Source organism: Neoarius graeffei, chromosome 16 (assembly GCF_027579695.1).
Source record: "Neoarius graeffei isolate fNeoGra1 chromosome 16, fNeoGra1.pri, whole genome shotgun sequence".
Classification (NCBI taxonomy): Eukaryota; Metazoa; Chordata; class Actinopteri; order Siluriformes; family Ariidae; genus Neoarius; species Neoarius graeffei.
This window is the reverse complement of record NC_083584.1, coordinates 12,820,157-12,841,375: the sequence shown is the minus strand read 5'-3', so window position 1 is coordinate 12,841,375 and position 21,219 is coordinate 12,820,157. Positions and strand designations below refer to the sequence as shown.

The 21,219-nt window shown below is 43.5% G+C and overlaps 1 protein-coding gene across 2 annotated transcripts in view; it reads right to left on the bottom strand.

The window, feature by feature from the left end:
• rsad1 (radical S-adenosyl methionine domain containing 1) overlaps positions 1-21,219 on the bottom strand; it is a 68,834-nt gene that overhangs the window by 24,169 nt on the left and 23,446 nt on the right. The window contains exons 1-3 of one of the 2 annotated variants that reach the window (XM_060942509.1): positions 3,397-3,451; positions 3,146-3,300; positions 39-172 (exon numbers count right to left, since the gene is read on the bottom strand). In XM_060942509.1, coding sequence (XP_060798492.1) covers positions 39-172; positions 3,146-3,289 — 278 coding nt within the window. In that variant the 5' untranslated portion in view covers positions 3,290-3,300; positions 3,397-3,451. Of the gene's footprint in view, positions 1-38; positions 173-3,145; positions 3,301-3,396; positions 3,452-21,219 lie in introns of those variants that run through there. The other variant, XM_060942510.1, reaches the window with a different exon arrangement.

Genomic DNA, 21,219 nt, shown 5'->3' with positions numbered 1-21,219 from the left:
TAAATCCTTACAGTGTAGATGTATGTGAAAGCACTTACTGAGAAATATGTCCGAGCTCCAGCAGTGCCTGAGTCTCCTGCTGAAGGCACTCTGTCATTGCCTCATCATCCACCGAGCGAGAGATGTACTTGTTAAAGTTGCAGTAAGAACATCGCTTTAAGCAGTACGGCCACTTTACAACCATGGCAGAAAACAGAGAGACATACAACACAATCATAATGTAAACCAGAGATGATGTCAAATCCCTTTGTTATTTTCAAAGAAACTTGTATAAGGAATAAACTTCATGACATGCTGCTACAGGAAAAAAAATAATCAACAACAGAGTGGTGTAGTGAAGTAGAGTTGCTGTTACCACCAACAAGGATCATTTTCCTATAACAGCAGCGTATTATTCCTCTTACACCACAGAAATCTGACAATGACATTTTTTAAAAAATAGCATAGGAGCAGGCATGGTCTGAAGGTTAGAGAAGCAGCCTTGGGCCCAAAGGGTTGTCGGTTCAATTCCCAGGACAAGCAGGAACAATGTAAGTGGAGTTGAGTGAATTAGCGCTTTCCTGTCCCTCTGTATCATGGCTGAAGTGCCCTTGAGCAAGGCACCTGACCCCCAACTGCTCCCCAGGTGCTGTAGCATAGCTGCCCACTGCTCTGGGTTTGCGTGTTTGTTCATTGCACACTTGTGTGTTCACTGCATCAGATGGGTTAAATGCAGAGGAGGAATTTCACTGTGCTTCAGTGTACATTGTGACCAATAAAGACTACTTCTTCTTCTTATCAAATCACAGAAGGACACCTTGTACTTTTTATCCATTTATTGTTACATTCAACACTTCGGAACGTCCATGAGACAAGTTAATTCCTGACTGTTACAAAGCTCGGACACTGGAGACTCCTTCCATACCTGTTAAATAAGGTTTCCTTCAAGAAAACTTTTATTTGGAGTGTGCGTCAGAACAAAACATAGATCGAGTGCATTGATATAAACCTGCGATTTGATTTGTAGCTCAACTTGTCTGAGCTGCTGTTATAGAAAATACATCAACACCTTCTGACCAATCAGATGACAGAATTCAACAACACTATGGTATCAAGTCGATCATTTCTACAACCCCGATTCCAAAAAAGTTGGGACAAAGTACAAATTGTAAATAAAAGTGGAATGCAATAATTTACAAATCTCAAAAACCGATATTGTATTCACAATAGAACATAGACAACATATCAAATGTCGAAAGTGAGACATTTTGAAATTTCATGCCAAATATTGGCTCATTTGAAATTTCATGACAGCAACACATCTCAAAAAAGTTGGGACGGGGCAATAAGAGGCTGGAAAAGTTAAAGGTACAAAAAAGGAACAGCTGGAGGACCAAATTGCAACTCATTAGGTCAATTGGCAATAGGTCATTAACATGACTGGGTATAAAAAGAGCATCTTGGAGTGGCAGCGGCTCTCAGAAGTAAAGATGGGAAGCGGGTCACCAATCCCCCTAATTCTGCACCGACAAAAAGTGGCGCAATATCAGAAAGGAGTTCGACAGTGTAAAATTGCAAAGAGTTTGAACATATCATCATCTACAGTGCATAATATCATCAAAAGATTCAGAGAATCTGGAAGAATCTCTGTGCGTAAGGGTCAAGGCCGGAAAACCATACTGGGTGCCCATGATCTTCGGGCCCTTAGACGGCACTGCACCACATACAGGCATGCTTCTGTATTGGAAATCACAAAATGGGCTCAGGAATATTTCCAGAGAACATTATCTGTGAACACAATTCACCGTGCCATCTGCCGTTGCCAGCTAAAACTCTATAGTTCAAAGAAGAAGCCGTATCTAAACATGATCCAGAAGCGCAGACGTCTTCTCTGGGCCAAGGCTCATTTAAAATGGACTGTGGCAAAGTGGAAAACTGTTCTGTGGTCAGACGAATCAAAATTTGAAGTTCTTTATGGAAATCAGGGACGCCGTGTCATTCGGACTAAAGAGGAGAAGGACGACCCAAGTTGTTATCAGCGCTCAGTTCAGAAGCCTGCATCTCTGATGGTATGGGGTTGCATTAGTGCGTGTGGCATGGGCAGCTTACACATCTGGAAAGACACCATCAATGCTGAAAGGTATATCCAGGTTCTAGAGCAACATATGCTCCCATCCAGACGACGTCTCTTTCAGGGAAGACCTTGCATTTTCCAACATGACAATGCCAAACCACACACTGCATCAATTACAGCATCATGGCTGTGTAGAAGAAGGGTCCGGGTACTGAACTGGCCAGCCTGCAGTCCAGATCTTTCACCCATAGAAAACATTTGGCGCATCATAAAACGGAAGATACGACAAAAAAGACCTAAGACAGTTGAACAACTAGAATCCTACATTAGACAAGAATGGGTTAACATTCCTATCCCTAAACTTGAGCAACTTGTCTCCTCAGTCCCCAGACGTTTACAGACTGTTGTAAAGAGAAAAGGGGATGTCTCACAGTGGTAAACATGGCCTTGTCCCAACTTTTTTGAGATGTGTTGTTGTCATGAAATTTAAAATCACCTAATTTTTCTCTTTAAATGATACATTTTCTCAGTTTAAACATTTGATATGTCATCTATGTTCTATTCTGAATAAAATATGGAATTTTGAAACTTCCACATCATCGCATTCCGTTTTTATTTACAATTTGTACTTTGTCCCAACTTTTTTGGAATCAGGTTGTAACTTGATTTCAATCTTTTCAATTCTTTTTATTATTATTATTATTATTATTATTATTATTCTGAGGATATGTTAACCAAATTATGATGTACTATGGAAGAAATGTGACAGGGATACAGTCAGGTTGTTATGTGTTTATTCATTTTGCACCAAGAAACTAATCAGATTTTAGGTAAAATGCAAAAGAAATAAAACAAAAAAATATTAAACCCTGGGTCTAAACACCTGGACATGTCTCTGCTGTAAATGTACTCTATCCAAGCTGAAGTATAATCTGGTCTTATATATGTCTGCTTCTTTATTTATACACTGGAATTACAATTTTATTGTTGTTGTGCAAACAATAAGTAATATGCTATCAATTTCAGGGCAACAAGCAACAGGAAATGACATCACTACACAAATAAAAGACAAAGAGATCATGTGATACTCACATGGATATAGAGTGAAGCTTGCTGTGACTGTTGGAGATTCTGGTTGTTGCTGCTGTGAACCCTGTGCACTTGTATCTCACCTGCCTGTTTACCCGGACACATCCAATCCGAGCGCCAAAACAGAGGTCGCAATCTTCGTGCCATATTTATCACATCTATTTAAATAATATTGATTTAGTTTGAACATACAGCAGCAGAGGTATTTAAACTATCTAAATAATTTATGTACGATTTAAAAAATATATATATACATATTGAGAGCAACTCAAACTTGTGCTAGGAGCATATTTGCTGCACGGAACTATTTCACCGACGCACAGGACGTCACGTGACATTTGGCTCTGTCCTAAACGGAAAATTGCCTGTGCACTTGCTAATAGTGTTGTTCTTCTTCTTTAGGGTTTTATGGCGGTTGGCAACCAAGTTAAAAGAGCATTACCGCCACCAACTGGGCTGGAGTGTGGAACAGGTAGATATTGGATAAATTTAAAAAAAAAAAACCCTTATATCCTGTACGGCAGAGCAATAGGGCCAGGGTTTTATATTTTATTTGGAAACTTCTGAGAAAAAAACTCAGAATTTTTGAGATTAAAGTCAAAATGTACGAGGAAAAAAGTCGAAATTTTCGAGAAAAAAAAAGTCAGAAATCTGTAGAAGGCGGGCTTCCATGCGGAAGTGACACTCACTCGCGGCCGGTAGACATGAATGGCTGAGACCAGAGCCATGGAATTCAGAGTTGTGACAACCGGGGTACAGGAAGTCGGTTGGTGATGTGATTGAATGTGTGACTTGCCATGAAGCTACAAGCCTGTGCAGGGCCGCTGACAGCTTTGGCTGGGCCCGGGACAAAATGCTCTGAATGGGCCCCCCCGGGCCAACCCACACACACACACCCACCTCTCTTATCCCAGTCTCTACTCACTCCAACCCTTAAATGACAGGTATTCAAAAACCATTCAACCGGTCAACAACCATTTCATTTTAGCATTTCAACATTTTTACAGTTTTAACATTTCCTTAGTCTGCAACTATTCAGGTGCGAAATGCAATGCACCGGACTTTTGTTGTGCGTGCATGCGTGCGTACTGTCCAGTGTGAAAAGCAGAGAAGAACACACCGCTCGAGAAACGGCGGGATATGATTGCGGGCTAATGTGAATATTCTTAGCTTCAATCAGATATATGAAACACAATGTTATTAAGCCGTTGTGGTTATGAAATGATTCAATGCCCTGTGCGTTTGATATGGTGTTCAGTGTGACTTGCTCTCCCCTCGTTTGTAACATGAATTGCGTGCCACGCGTGCCTTGGTTGGGGTTACTTTACAGGGCTGGAAAAAGTTGGCTGTGTCTTACCTGGCTCAGCTGCCCCACTGCCTTTGCTAGTACCTGCTGCATCATCTGAATCTTTTTTAAAATATTTATGCAGTGAGCCCCTGAGTCTCTTGGTTTCTTCCTCTCTTTTCTTTTCTTTTCTGTGCTCCTGACTTGTGCATGTTGGCAAATGGCACGCACGCTGATTGTCGAAGTGCTATGATCGAACGATGTCGTTTTTTTCCCCTTAATCAAAAGAGTCAGCCCAAACCATTTTTGCAGTAGGGGTGGTAGGGGGTTCTTGACGCCTTTTTCAAAGACAATAAAGGCAAAAGATCTAGAAATCATTTATTGAATGCAAATATAGCACATTTCTCCCCCAAATCAACACATTTTGAAATGAAATAAAATAATCTCAACTTCATGAGAGCCCAGTTCTGGGCCCTCCCCATTCCTGGGCCCAGGACAACACACCCGTTTGTCCCCCCCTGTTGGCGGGCCTGAGCCTGTGTCTCTCTGAGAGGGAGCAGCCCCTTTTTTTCCGCAAAAATTTCGACTTTTTTTCTCAAAAATTGACATTTCTCAAATTTTGACTTTTTTTCTCAAAAGTTTTGAGATTGTTTCTTGAAATTTTTGACTTTTTTCTTGAAATTTCTGACTTTAATCTCGAAAATTCTGAGTTTTCTTCTCAGAAATTAAAAAAAAAAAAAATATATATATATATATATATATATATATATATATATATATATATATATATATATATATATATATATGTATGTATGTATTTCTTAGTGGAACTATCGCTCTTCCGTACACACACCTCTGGGCTAGCCCAGTTTCTTTGAGAAATCTGAGAACAAAATGATATACATGGCTAGATGCCTTACCCAAGATGCCAGGTAGATTAAAACTGCTGTGTTTCACTGTGCTTAATGACTGACAAAGGTTGTTTCTTTCTTCCTCATACTGTTTGCAGTGAAATAAAACATGCTTAACTGTCTCCAGCTGGCTACAGTAATCATAGTTTCCTGTGTGATGTTTACCCATTATTTTTAGTGTACCGTTAACCCCTGTGTGACCAATTCTTAAACGGGTTATCATGCGCTCATCTTTCCTACGTCTACCTTCCATTCTTCCTTTGTCCACCTGTTTTTGGATGTTGTACAGATGTCTGCCCTTTTCATCATCATCCCAATATTCCTGCTAGATTGATTTGGCATGATTCTTTATAAGGACCTTAGCCTCTGCCTTACTCACAGGGATTCGTAAATCTACCTCTTTGTGCTTGAGTGTTTGTTTGGCTAACTTGTCCACCTGCTCATTACCCTCAACACCAGCATGTGCCGGTACCCAAAGAAAATGAGTTACTATTCCTACTGCTTCTAGATGGAATAATGTACTGTATACTTCATTGAGGGCGGCACGGTGGTGTAGTGGTTAGCGCTGTCGCCTCACAGCAAGAAGGTCCTGGGTTCGAGCCCCGGGGCCGGCGAGGGCCTTTCTGTGTGGAGTTTGCATGTTCTCCCCGTGTCCGCGTGGGTTTCCTCCGGGTGCTCCGGTTTCCCCCACAGTCCAAAGACATGCAGGTTAGGTTAACTGGTGACTCTAAATTGAGCGTAGGTGTGAATGTGAGTGTGAATGGTTGTCTGTGTCTATGTGTCAGCCCTGTGATGACCTGGCGACTTGTCCAGGGTGTACCCCGCCTTTCGCCCGTAGTCAGCTGGGATAGGCTCCAGCTTGCCTGCGACCCTGTAGAAGGATAAAGCGGCTAGAGATAATGAGATGAGATGAGATGAGATACTTCATTGATGAGGTCGCCCCTGAATGATCTACCTGACTGTATGCTTTGTAGAGCTGAATAACTATCTGAGATGATGGCAGTATTGTGAATTTTGTTTTCTTTTATCCATTCCAGGGCCAACCAGATCGCTACTAACTTAGGGTGACCAGATTTCCCTAGTCTGAAACCGGGACACTTTTGCGCGCGACCATGCTCGTACTCGCACACCTTTTTTTATGTAAACGTGACACTCAGAGAGGTGCTCTTATCATTTTGTTGAAGCTCACATTTATCAACATCTCACATGAAATAAAACAAACAGTCGTTTTGTTATCTAGTAGCATAGTGGTATACAGATCAGTTAAATTATGGTCAGACAACAGATTTTGTAATGGCTGAGAATAGGCCAGGCTATGTCCATAGGCCACATTTAAACTGATTTATTTCACCTGTTTGTGAGAACACCAAGAAGAATGCATATGCACATGTAGGCTATAGCTCTAAAATTGTATGCACTATAGCATGAACTTAAAAAGTAGATATGTGACCTCAACATAGCCTAGGTCAGAATCAACCTTACTAACCATTCCCCACAACTGAATGAACAAAGCAAGATGTGTACAAAAGTGAACACTTTAATGGAAGGTGCAACAAGCTGCTCAATATGGCCAAACTGTCAGAATGGTATGTTAAACAGAAACAAAAAAAGAGACAAGTGATTTGAGAATATATACTACGGAAGCCGAGAGAGGCCCTTCATATAATCCTTTTTTTTATTCACCTTGTTATCCCGAGATAACGACATAATTAATTCGGGATCTCGAGAAAACAACACAACTAATTCGAGATCTCGAGAAAACAAAACCGTTATTCCGAGATCTCGAGAAAACAAAACAATTATTTCATGATCTCGAGTAAACAGCTGAGAAATGGTTCATTCAGGTGCGCCAAGAGACTTGTGATATGCTGACTTTGGGGCTATTTCTCATTCTGTATAGACGCAACTTTGGTCATTAGAATGTCTGGAATAATCGATCACCTAATAAGGCAATATTTTGATCAGGGGGTGACACAGGGAGAGATTGCATTAAGTCTTTTAATAAGGGATAATTTCAAAATTAGTCCGCGGCACCTCCGCAGAAGACTGGCCCGGCTTCGTCTCTACCGACGGAGATACAGTGATCCAGCTGAGATCATGAAATAATTTTGTTTTCTCGAGATCACGGAATAACGGTTTTATTTTCTCGAGATCTCGAATTAGTTGTGTTGTTTCCTCGAGATCCTGAATTAATTATGTCGTTATCTCGGGATAACAAGGTGAATAAAAAAAAATTATATGAAGGGCTTCTCGTGGCGTTGGCTTCTGTAAATATACACTCAAACAAAACAGCAGTAAAGGAGGAGAGGGGCGACAGCCCGAGGAAAGCCCCCACAGGAGTGCACAGCATTTGCAGCATAGGCTGCCCAACTCAGTACAGGAACAAAGCACTTACAGTGTGTGCAGTCGGCTTCGTGCGCATTGTTCTGCACCTCTCAGAGGAAGGGGTAGGTGCCCTGTAAATATTTGGAAAAGGTACATTTTCTTTTCGGCATAATTGCTGCGGCATTACTGCTGCTAGCTGCTAGACAAAGAACATTCGTACCAGTTAATGTTTATTTTATTGTTGCATGGCAACCCGTTCTGTTGTCTGGAATAATGTGGCTAAATAAACACCCATGCCACAGGGCCAGGGGGCAGTAACCAGGAAAGTTTGCGATTCCTGTCAATTCATCAAAATAGTAAATGCAGACATTTCTCCGCTAATGATTCCCACACTGCTCAGTCGCAAACGTCGCGAGTGGTGAAAACCGGGACATATCCGTGTCCCGACAGACTTTTGTCGGGACTCGGGGGACACAACCCCAAATCGGGACTGTCCCGGTAAAACCGGGACGTCTGGTCACCCTATACTAACTCTGTAGTGTAAACAGATAAGTTGCCATCTATTCTTTTCAAAATGCTCACATCATTTGCTGGAATGTGTACTGCTGAACCAGCACACTCTCTCTTTCTGGATCTTTTGATCCATCTGTGAATATGAATGTATGGCATGGAAAATGTAACTCTAAATAATTCTGCACTATGGCTTCTACTGTCACCTCTTTTGGTTCCTTTTTAATTTCTAAGTGAATGCCCAGGTCTACAGAAGGTAATGGGGAAAACCATGGCTGAATAGAGGATAAAGGTACAACAGGACTGTACTGCAACTGATGTAGCCCCTAATAGTGTTGTTTACTGAGTTATTGGCTAAATCACCGTGTGTGGTTTGAACTGTCATGAATTTTGTACTTGATAAAGCACTTTGATTTTATTTCGTAAAATAATGCACAAAATACATAAATATAATGTACATTAAGATACACGGGGCGGCACGGTGGTGTAGTGGTTAGCGCTGTCGCCTCACAGCAAGAAGGTCCGGGTTCGAGCCCCGTGGCCGGCGAGGGCCTTTCTGTGTGGAGTTTGCATGTTCTCCCCGTGTCCGCGTGGGTTTCCTCCGGGTGCTCCGGTTTCCCCCACAGTCCAAAGACATGCAGGTTAGGTTAACTGGTGACTCTAAATTGAGCGTAGGTGTGAATGTGAGTGTGAATGGTTGTCTGTGTCTATGTGTCAGCCCTGTGATGACCTGGCGACTTGTCCAGGGTGTACCCCGCCTTTCGCCCGTAGTCAGCTGGGATAGGCTCCAGCTTGCCTGCGACTCTGTAGAACAGGATAAAGCGGCTACAGATGATGAGATGGGAGATGAGATTAAGATACACGGATCACACAAGAAAGTGTATGACACTTGTTTCCATTGTGGTCCGGCAAACACCAAATGACAAAAATGGGGTAAATAGTCAATAATGATATTATGTACACAATAATATACTATAATAATAATAATACAATAAAATAAATCTTAACACTTTATATCAAACGGAGGCGATTCGGTTTGGGTTTTAGTAGGCAATGTAGGGTATGGAGGCGGCCTAATTTAGAAGTGTTGGTGTGTTTTGAGACGCGACCTATCTAAGCTGTGATTATTGCCACCTAGCGGCTGTATGGAGTAATACAGGCATTATAGAAGTACATCACTGATCTCTGTCCTGTACAGATGAGTAAAGCCATCTGGCCGCCATATTACCACACCCGTCGTGTGGTTTATTAGATTAGATTAGATTAGATTGAACTTTACTGATCCCTTTGGGAGGGTTCCCTCAGGGAAATTAAGATTCCAGCAGCATCATTACAGGATAAACAGAGAATAGAAAATAGAGAAAAAACTTCTAGATAAATGAAATTAAATTAAGTATTTACATATACAAATATAAAAAGAATAAGATATGGGGAAGAGAGGAAGGGGGGAGGAAGAAAAAAAAAGTCCAGCAGGAGAGATATTGCACTTTATATTGCACATTGTCCAGTATTGCTTTTTGTCAGGCTAGGCTACTGCTCCTTCCCATCCTCTGTCCTCCTGTTACCCCCACCCCCACCCCCCCACCCAGAGAGGAGTTGTACAGTCTGATGGCGTGAGGGATAAAGGAGTTTTTAAGTCTGTTCGTCCTGCACTTGGGAAGGAGCATTCTGTCACTGAACAGCCTCCTCTGGTTGCTGATGATGGTGTGCAGAGGGTGACTGGCATCGTCCATGATGTTCAGTAGTTTGTCCATAGACCTCTTCTCTGCCACCGTCACCAGAGAGTCCAGCTTCATGCCGACCACAGAGCCGGCCCGCCTGATCAGTTTGTCCAGCCTGGATGTGTCCTTCTTGGATGTGCTGCCCCCCCCCCCCCAGCACACCACGGTGTAAAACAGGACACTGGCAACCACAGACTGATAGAACATCCACAGGAGTTTCCTGCAGATGTTAAAGGACCGCAGCCTCCTAAGGAAGTATAGCCTGCTGTGTCCCTTCCTGTATAAGTGATTGGTGTTGCAAGTCCAGTTTATGTGCGAAACCGTCGTATCCGATCTAATTTGCCCCAAGAAAAGTATTTCCTGACTTTTTCCCTCTTTCATTACCTCCTCTTTATTTTCTAAACTTTACCCACATCCCTTACATATATCTTTATAGCGCTACCCTTCACTGTTGTTGTTTTTCCCTTTTCCAGTTCAGTCTCTGATAGTTTTTTGCACGGCTCTTTTACTTTTATTTCATTTTTTCTCTTATAAAGTGTATCTTTCTCTTTCATATATTTCTTCTTTCTTCCTGTTTAGGACAGTTGTTGAAACAGGATTATTTTCTCATGTAATTTGCCATTTTGACTTCATTCTCACAGTCATGTCTGAACAGTATTTATTGGTCACATCATTCACATCACACATGAATCGATCCTGATAGAGTTCAATAACTTATAGTCGATTCCTCAGTGCTCACACTAATATCTCACATCTCATTGTCTTTCAGATACATTGGCTTTCTTATACTACTGACTTGTTATATTGATCTTATTTTTGTTTCATATAGATATTGCCTGATGTTATTTAGGTTTTCTTGAAATTTATGTCAAAGTCTTTTAATGCTTTGTAAATATTAATTTGTATGGAAATATTTTCTAGTAAAATGGAGTATTATAATAATGTATTGTTTTGTTATAATTATACAGTAAATTGTAATTAATTTAGGACTTGTTTAAATTTTATTATTAGATGATTGATTGATTGATGGATTGATGGATTGGTATTAATCTGTTTCTAAATAGTTAATTTGTACAACCCTGATTCCAAAAATGTTGGGACAAAGTACAAATTGTAAATAAAAACGGAATGCAATGATGTGGAAGTTTCAAAATTCCACATTTTATTCAGAATAGAACATAGATGACATATCAAATGTTTAAACTGAGAAAATGTATCATTTAAAGAGAAAAATGAGGTGATTTTAAATTTCATGACAACAACACATCTCAAAAAAGTTGGGACAAGGCCATGTTTCCCACTGTGAGACATCCCCTTTTCTCTTTACAACAGTCTGTAAACGTCTGGGGACTGAGGAGACAAGTTGCTCAAGTTTAGGGATAGGAATGTTAACCCATTCTTGTCTAATGTAGGATTCTAGTTGCTCAACTGTCTTAGGTCTTTTTTGTCGTATCTTCCGTTTTATGATGCGCCAAATGTTTTCTATGGGTGAAAGATCTGGACTGCAGGCTGGCCAGTTCAGTACCCGGACCCTTCTTCTACGCAGCCATGATGCTGTAATTGATGCAGTATGTGGTTTGGCATTGTCATGTTGGAAAATGCAAGGTCTTCCCTGAAAGAGACGTCGTCTGGATGGGAGCATATGTTGCTCTAGAACTCATATATGTCACCTATAACTCTATAACTCATATATGTCACCTCATTTTTCTCTTTAAATGATACATTTTCTCAGTTTAAACATTTGATATGTCATCTATGTTCTATTCTGAATAAAATACTGGAATTTTGAAACTTCCACATCATTGCATTCCGTTTTTATTTACAATTTGTACTTTGTCTCAACTTTTTTGGAATTGGGGTTGTATATATAAATATATATTTACTATTGCAACTTTAAGCAAACCTTTAAGGAGTTTGGCCTTATCATGTAGCCTTGACAGCGAGCCAGCTAGTATAAATAATATGCACATGACACTGTTAAACACCTCAACATGTCTTTTACAATCATTTAACCCACGTTGGGCAATGCTAAAGTCACTGTTACAAACAGTACAGCATGCAATACCATCGTTATTTTTACCCCTATCGGGCAATGGGACACTTTCATGTAGTCTGAGGTGAGGTGAGTTTTGTATTTTGGTTTTTTGGGGCACTCTGCCATGGCACTCTTGGATACACTGAACTGATGGACTCTCGGCTTGGGAGAGAAGACGTAAAGCCCACCCACACAGAACACTGCTTGGTCTACTTAACAAGACAGAGCAATCAGGATGTGCTCTCTTGCTCGCTCTAGATTCCAGGATATTGTATCTAATTTGCAGGCGTCAGAGAGCCACTATCAATATTCCATGATATTATAGAGGCATGAGCAGTTTACTGGGAAATACACCACTCGGATTTTTCATATGAGCTCCATCCGGGACATGGAGAACCAAAACCGTGACATAAATCTTTATATGTCACTCGTGAGGAAATCAATGAATTGTTTTGATAAATTTGGGTCCTTTTTGTTTGTGAATGTGTCGATATAATAAAAAGGAAATCACATGTTGGCTTGAAGATATGAAGTTTGTCTTCTCGTGTTGAAAAACTTGCATTTTTCATACAAAATCCATCACGGGTCTAAGCGACATATTTAAATAATATTGGCTGGCATTGAGTGGTCTATCAGATATATTCCGTTCAGCTAGCATGATATTGAATGAGTCGAAGATGAGTAGCTGAATGGAATATATCTGATACACCATAAAAAAGCCATTATTATTATTACGATTATTATTTTTATTATTATACACAAAATCTTCCATGGCGGCACGGTGGTGTAGTGGTTAGCGCTGTCGCCTCACAGCAAGAAGGTCCTGGGTTCGAGCCCCGTGGCCGGCGAGGGCCTTTCTGTGCGGAGTTTGCATGTTCTCCCCGTGTCCGCGTGGGTTTCCTCCGGGTGCTCCGGTTTCCCCCACAGTCCAAAGACATGCAGGTTAGGTTAACTGGTGACTCTAAATTGAGCGTAGGTGTGAATGTGAGTGTGAATGGTTGTCTGTGTCTATGTGTCAGCCCTGTGATGACCTGGCGACTTGTCCAGGGTGTACCCCGCCTTTCGCCCGTAGTCAGCTGGGATAGGCTCCAGCTTGCCTGCGACCCTGTAGAAGGATAAAGCGGCTAGAGATAATGAGATGAGATGAGATGAAGATCTTCCATATTTAACAAAGCAAACCTGGTGGCCATGTTTGTTTACAAATTGTCACAGTCGCTCACTAGTGCAGAAGTTTACGTGTAATATGTATCTTATGGCATTTTCAATTTACTGCGACAGTTTACTGCGGGTGGCACCGGCGAACAAAAAAAATGCTTCTGTGCATGCACAGCAGAAAAATCTCTCGTACCCCTTTTCCACCAAATCAGTTCCAAGGCTGGTTCAGGGCCAGTGCTGGTTCACAACTCGTTCAACTTGCGAGCCAGCTGAGAACCAGTTTGCTTTTTCATAGCTCGCGGTGCTAAGGGAAGCCACGTCAGTTACGTCGCTGTATACGTCAGTTACGTCACTACGTTTGCATAAACCTTGGCACGAATATCGAAGCAAAAACAACACGGAAGAAGCAGCAGCAGCAACAACAACAACAATAATCATAGTGAATGACTTCGCGTTTGTACAGCTGCTGCTTCTCGTCGCTTAAAAATGGCGATCTTTTGCGGTCTTGTTATTGTTGTTGGTCTTAACAACTCCGCCCCCCCGCTGACGTAAGTGGTTCTTTCCTCTGGCCCAGCAGAGAGTTGGTGCTAGCCTGGAACCGTTTTTTCTGGCCCCAGAGCCAGTTCGTTGTCAGTGGAAACAGAAAACCCGGTTCCAAACTAAGCACTGGCCCCGAACCAGCCCTGGAACTGCTTTGGTGGAAAAGGGGCATTAGTGAATATTTGCATCAGCGCCAACGTGTGACGTCATGTTGTCTTGACAACCATGCAATATCGTAAACCATATTCAACACTCATTCTCCATTGGGTAGATTGATGTAATACGCGTAGGATAAGCGATATGCTAACAATATTGCATGCTATCAAACCAAATGAATGAAACCCGCAAAAAGGGCATAGAGTGCATGTTTTTATTCCATCGAAAAAGTGTCCTGTATGTATAATAATTCCCGATACTTCACTCCAATGACATCACTCCCAGTGTTTTCCCGCTGACTGGACACACGTGGTCAAAATAGTGAGCCGGTTTAAAATTAAAATTCTTTTGATTAACTTGTGTATTTTTTTTTTGTGGATGTATCCATATAATATAAAGATCATTACACAGTGGTGTAAAGATATGAAGTTTATCTTTTCGTGTTGAAAACATTTTAGTTGTTAAAGTATATATGTACATTCAGCACTCGAAGATAAACTTCATACAGCGCCCTCCACAATTATTGGCACCCCTCGTTAAGATATGTTCTTAGGCTTCTAATAAATTAATTTTTTTCATAATATAGGACAACAGTGCAAAAAAAAGAGAAAAATCCAACCTTTAATTCAAGTGCGTTTATTCAGTGGGGAAAAAAATCCCACATTAAAAAATAATTCTTTTACAGGAAATTGTGTGTGCCACAATTATTGGCGCCCCTGATGTTAATACTTTGTACAACTCCCTTTTGCCAACAAGGTAGCACTTAATATTCTCCTATAACATTTCACAAATGGGAGAATACAGACAGAGGGATATTTGACCATTCCTCTTTGCACAATCTCTCTAAATCATCCAGAGTCCTGGGTCCTCTCTTATGCACTCTCCTCTTCAGCTCACCCCACAGGTTTTCAATTGGGTTGAGGTCTGGGGACTGAGATGGCCATGGGAGGAGCTTGATTTTGTGTCTGGTGAACCATTTTTGTGTAGATTTGGCCACATGTTTAGGGTCATTATCTTGCTGAAAGACCCAGTGACGACCCATCTTCAGCTTTCGGGCAGAGGCCACCAGATTTTGATTTAAAATGTCCCGGTATTTCAAAGAGTTCATGATGCCATGCACCCTAACAAGGTTCCCGGGGCCTTTGGAAGAGAAACAGGCCTACAGCATCACCGATCCTCCCCCATACTTCACAGTGGGCATGAGGTGCTTTTCCTCATACTCATCTTTTGTGATGTATTAGAGTGTTTGTTGCCAAAAAGCTCTATCTTGGTGTCATCTGACCAAAGCACACGGTCCCAGTTGAAGTCCCAGTACCACTTAGTGAACTCCAGACGTTTACGTTTATGCTTGTAGGTGAGAAAAGTCTTTTTCCATGTGTAACAGATGTTGCGTTGTGTTGTTCACCAGTCTTTTTATTCTAAAGAAATGAGACAAATACACTGCTGAGGACGGGCTGCAAACGTCCAGTGGCATTGGCGCTTACATTTCCAAAACGAACTGAGAGGCCAGCGCCTCGTTCCCATAACCAGCCGCGCTCTTAAAGGACCAGCGCAGAATTCCCCCACCACCACACACAATGGCAAGTGGAAAAAAAAATAAACCCGTTACACTCTCCCCCTCTGAATTCCACTTGCCCAAAGAAAAAAAAATGAGGCATGCAAAGCCTTGCAATCATATGTTACCAAATATTCCTGTTTTCGAAAACATTACACACTAGAATGAAGAGGTATATACATCCCCAGGTAAACATGCCCATTACATGTTAAGTACACTTGATAACAAAGTAGGAAAAGGCCTCAATGAGAAAACAAATAAGCAAAATTACCAAAACGCAGCATTAAGAAAAAAAATGGTCATAACAGGACTGACCTCTCTCAGTGCGTTAACTCAAGCAATTCTAAACCCACACAGCTATCCTGTTAAACCCATCACCCCACACTCTCTGTGTCTGCATTGTCTCAATCAGTCTTTTAACAGGCTTAATGTATCGCCCAGCCCTAGACATCATGCGTGAACCTACTGTCTGACAGTCAGAAACAGGGGCCTGGACAGCAGTCAGGTCAGAGTTATGGTTAGAGTGTGGGTAGTGTGTACGGTCAAAATCAAGGGTCATACAGTCAGAAGCGTTTGGCATAGAGGGGTCAAAGTTTGTATGCTTGGAATCCAAGGTAGGAGTACTTAGGCCACCGTTCACAACATCCCCCTCAAATAGTTCAAGTACAGGGACCAGCCCCTCCTTTCCACTAGGTGTGCCGTCTCCCCCTGCAGACTCTGGACTATCATCTTCGGACACGTCACTAGATAGCTCTGACACCCAGGCACTAGTTCTCTCTTCGACAGTCATGTCATCCGTAGGCGAATCACTTAATGCCGAGCAACTGACCCTCCCATCCATCTCTTCTGGTATGTCACACAACGGCAGGAAGTTGACAGGCATAATAAGATTGCGATGCACAGTTTTCTCTTGTCCATTGGCAGGGTTGCGAAGCTTGTACACATGAATGTCAGGGTTCTTGTCAGCGACAATATAAAGGGAATGTTCCCACCTGTCAGCCAGTTTCCTTTTCCCACGTTCACCCTTATTCGCAAGCAGTACGTGGTCGCCAACCTCAACAGGGGCCCCCCTGACTTTTCTGTTATACAAGTCTGCATGCCTTTTTAGCTGTTTACTGGCAGAGGACTGAGCAACTTTAATGGCTTCCTGCAGGTCCCGTCTGAGGCACTGGACGTACTCGTCATAGTCCACCACATTCGAGTCCTGCAAGACTTCGCCAAACAGCATATCCACCGGTAAGCGGGGTGTTCTCCCGAACATGAGATGGAAAGGGGCATATCCTGTGGTCTCATGGACAGTGCAGTTATAGGCAAAGGTCAGGGATTTGAGCATCTGAGGCCACCTGTGTTTCGCCCTAGCCGGCAACGCTCGAATCATATTGCCTAATGTCCTATTAAACCTTTCAACTCCACCATTGCCCATGGGATGGTAAGGTGTAGTATGGGACTTCTCCACCCCTGCCACGGTCAGAAGCTCTGCAATGAGATTACTCTCAAAGTTGGTGCCTTGATCTGAATGAATATGGCGCGGGAAGCCATAAACACAGAAGATGTTGTCCCACAGCTGCCGGGCAACAGCTTTTGCAGACTGGTTCGGGCATAGAAAGGCATGGGCTAGCTTGGTAAAATGGTCTGTGACAACAAGGACATCAAGTGACTTGTTAGAAGCATCCTCAGCACACCAAAAATCCACACAGACCAGATCAAGTGGTTCTGTACTAACAATGTTACCCAGAGGAGCTCTAGCCTCTGGTTCTGGGGACTTGCTGAAGACACACCTGCAACAACACTTCACATACTCTTTAACATCAGCCTCCAAGTCTTGCCAGAAGAACCTCTGCCTGGTCAACCATAGGGTTCTCTGCTGCCCTTGATGCCCAGCCTCATCATGGACACCTTTGAGGACTGTATACTTCAGCAAGGTAGGTACAATAAGGCGATAGGACTTTCTTTTCGACACTGGGTCCTTCGACACACGATACAGCACCCCCATTCGCAGCAACAGCTTCTCCCATCCCTTAAGCAGCTTAATGGCCTCCCGTGGTTCATGGCAACGCTCTCTTCTTGATGGTCTTCGACCCCGTTCCACATAAAAGACCACTCTAGCTAGCACACTATCCTCACGCTGCTTCGACACGATGTCATCCCTTGACAGTGCCCCAACAGCAGTGACTTCAGCTGGTACTAAAGTTTGCGGGAACTGCGGCAAGAGGAGCGCTTGGTAACACAACTCTGAGTCTTCCCTGGTGTGAGAGGTCAAGACAGCAGACACCTCATCACAGGACAGGGATAGGGCAGAAGAAGGGATGGTGGACTGACCATTCACAGCTAGGCTTGTCACTCCAGTCTGCAGTCTGGTCACTAGAGGTGATGTGTGACTCTCCCGATCTTCCTTGTATGGATGGTTGGACCATCGAAAGACATCTTGCACCCTCCGAGCTTGAACTCCAGCCGCCTCATCCAATAGCTCTTTGTAAGGCACTCGAGTGAGTCTGTGTAGAGCACTGGGCTTTGCAAAAGGCTGCCTACTTAATGCATCAGCCACAGTATTCTTTGGCCCTGGGATATATCTGATGTCAAATTCATATGGTGCCAACTTAGCGACCCACCTTTGCTCACATGCATCCAGCTTAGGTTTGGACAAGATGTAAGTGAGTGGATTATTGTCGGTCCAAACCGTAAATGGCCGCCCCTTTAGCCAGTGGCTAAATTTATCGCAAACTGCCCAACGTAAAGCGAAAAACTCAAGTCTGTGGGCAGGATACTTCGACTGTGCATAGGTGAGTGATTTGCTCGCAAAAGCCACAGGCCTGGCTTTGTCTGCATTCTCAGCGACCTGTGAGAGAACGGCACCCAAGCCATTACTAGACGCGTCCACAGACAACAGAAATGGCCTATTAAAGTCAGGGTGGGCCAGGAGAACCTGATCAAGAAGGGCTTGTTTTAGTTGCATGAAGGCCTGTCTGCATTCATCAGTCCAATCAGCTGCTGTTAGCTTCCTCATGACTTGCTTCTTAGTTCTCCCTTTTCCGTGACGTGCCATTCTAGGCCCAGTAGTCAACCCAAACAAGGGTTTTGCAATAGCTGAGCACCCCTCTATAAACTGTTGGTAATATATGACCATGCCAAGAAATGACCTGATCTTGGACTGTGAAGGAATATTTGAATTATCTTCCATGAGATCTCTTTCGGTCATCCCAGTGATAACCTCAATCTTGTCTGGGTCTGTGGCAATGCCAGCTTCACTAACAACATGACCCAAAAATCTGACAGACTTTTCCATGAAATGACATTTCTTCTGCGCCAGCATAAGATTGTGTTGCTGCAAGTGACTAAAAACCATCTCTAACTGTTGCAGACCCACCTCTTCAGTGGGTGCAAAGACAAGTAAATCGTCAAGGTAGCAAAGCAGACTTGAAAAGTTTTGGTCTCCAAAAATACTTAGCATCATTCGCATAAACGTGGCTGGACTATTACACAGGCCCTGAGGTAGCCTATTGTACTCATAGAGTCCAAACGGCAAGGTAAAAGCTGTAAACTTCCGATCATCCTCATGGACCTCCACATTGTAATATCCAGAAGTCAGATCCATTGTAGAGAAATAGGCATTACCGCCCAAAGCGGCAAGAGCGTCAGCTTGATGTGGCAAAGGATGAGCATCCTTTATTGTGCGGGCATTGAGCCACCTGAAATCAGTGCACAACCGTAAATCACCTGACTTTTTCCAGACAAGAACGAGTGGGGAGGCATATTCACTGCTGCTCTTACGTATAAGTTCACACTCCTCCATCTCATCTAGAGCCTGCTTAAGCTTGTCATACTGGTTAGGTGACAATCGCCGGTACGGCAGCCGAAAGGGCTTGTCATCACTCAGCCTGATCCTGTGCACAAATCCCGTAGCTTTTCCACAATCAAGTTTGTGCCTTGAAAAGATGGCTTCATAGCGAGCTATAAGCCGTACCAGTTTTGCATGTCCTTCGGATGTCAATTGAGGGGAGTCAATGTCAATGTCTGTCAGCCCCAGTTCACACAAAATGTCGCTGCCTGCTCCATTGTGTCCTGGCTCACTGTTTATAGTTAAGCTGTCTGCGCTGTCCATGTCATTTTCCAAATTGCCATCCACATTTAACGCCTGAAGCTGTAGCATGGGGTTTGCTGCCACGGACCGCACTTGTTCAGCACAATCAAAATCTTCTAATGCCGCACACGGGAAGACATCCGCTACCTTAGCATTGCGCCTCAGTGTTGTTGGTCGGGCTAGCGGGTTGACAATTTTTACTGGCAGCCAGCCATCCTTTCTCAAGATTGCCACAGTTCGCCCTATGAGAATGTTTCTTGGTCTTGGGCAGGCGCGGGTTGGTTCAACGACCACAGCACTGCCAGCTGAAATGTTCTGACAATCTCTGAGACGTGCCCAAACTAAATATTCTTGCAAAGGCTCCAAAGTTATTGCTTGCTTCAGTCTCAGCGTTCCCACCTTGTCTGGCACGTTTTCCCCCTGCCATCTCTCCACGTTGGCCAAGAGCGATAAAAGCCGTTGCTCTTCGACAGTGCACACTGATGGGTGCGTTTCAAATACCTCATTCCTCTTGACACGTATGAGGTGTTTAATGAAGTTGCTTCCAATGATCAGATCATCAATTTGGCCATCCACTATCAAAACAGGAACAGAGGCTCTCTGACCAAACACCGTCAAAAGCAAGTCACATGCTCCTGCTGCTCTGGTCTTCATTCCACCACATCCAACGAGCACTACATCAACCGGGTGGATTGAGTCACTTGACAGAACACCAGCTTCACACAGACGTGGCACAGCTTCAGAAGTCAGTGTACAAGCCATCGAGCCACTGTCGATCATTGCCCGCAACTCCATCACATCATTCACGCAAACAGAAGTATAAAATAGATCATCATTTGGAGCCACCTTGTGTATATTCTGATAGATCACTTTCACATTAGGCATTTCAGAAGCACATGCACCTGAATACACAGACATTACATCATCAAAGTTAGTCATGGGGACATCATCAGGCCCATCACTCGTCCCCTCCCCGCGTGGGCCGTCTATTTTCCCTGCATATTGGTCGGACCTCGTGGGGGGAGCCCTACTGTAGGGGTAACACGCTCTTGGGCCGGGGCCTGAGGGCACAGTGCTCGAGTATGCCCAGGGCCGTGACATAGGAAGCACAGCTGTTCATCCCGACTGTGCTGTGCTGTGGCTAGGCTCCCCGCACACTGAGCAAGGCGAAGATGGGTTAAGTCGCCGCCTAAACCGTTGTTGTGGGCGAGGGCCTGGGCTGTTGATCATGTGCTGTGGTCTCTGATCAAGGACACGCTCTAGCAATGCAATGACTTGTGCAAGGGGCTCAGATGTAGTGAGGGAAGCAGCCACCACTGGGGCAGGCAACTGTTCAGTGGCTGGCTCTGTTTGGTCCACTGTCACAGGGTTGTTTCTCGGTGAAACTACAGGAAGTGACACCTCCTGCCTCAGAGCAGAGACATTTGTCGTTGGACATGACGGATGTTTGGCTCTGCTTTCCCTCTGATGCTCCTCCAGTCTTTCATGCACCTCACCAGCAGTCCATTGATGCAGGGGTTTGCATTTGAAAATCAGGCACAGTCCAGGATCAGGGCAGTGTCGGATGAACATAGCAGTCACTTCACGCGCAGGATCTTCTAGCTTCTTGCCCTGTCTCCTGACACAGTCCTCTGCCACGTCAATTGCTCTGTTCAGCCTAATCCAATAGTCAAACGGTTTCTCACCAGTCAGGGGGAGCGTTGAGTAAAAGTCAGCTAATGGCATGTCTGAGTAAACTACGTCGCTGAAATGTTGCTTCAGAATGTCAAAAATCGGGCCCGGGCCTTGGCTCAAGTCTATGGTAGA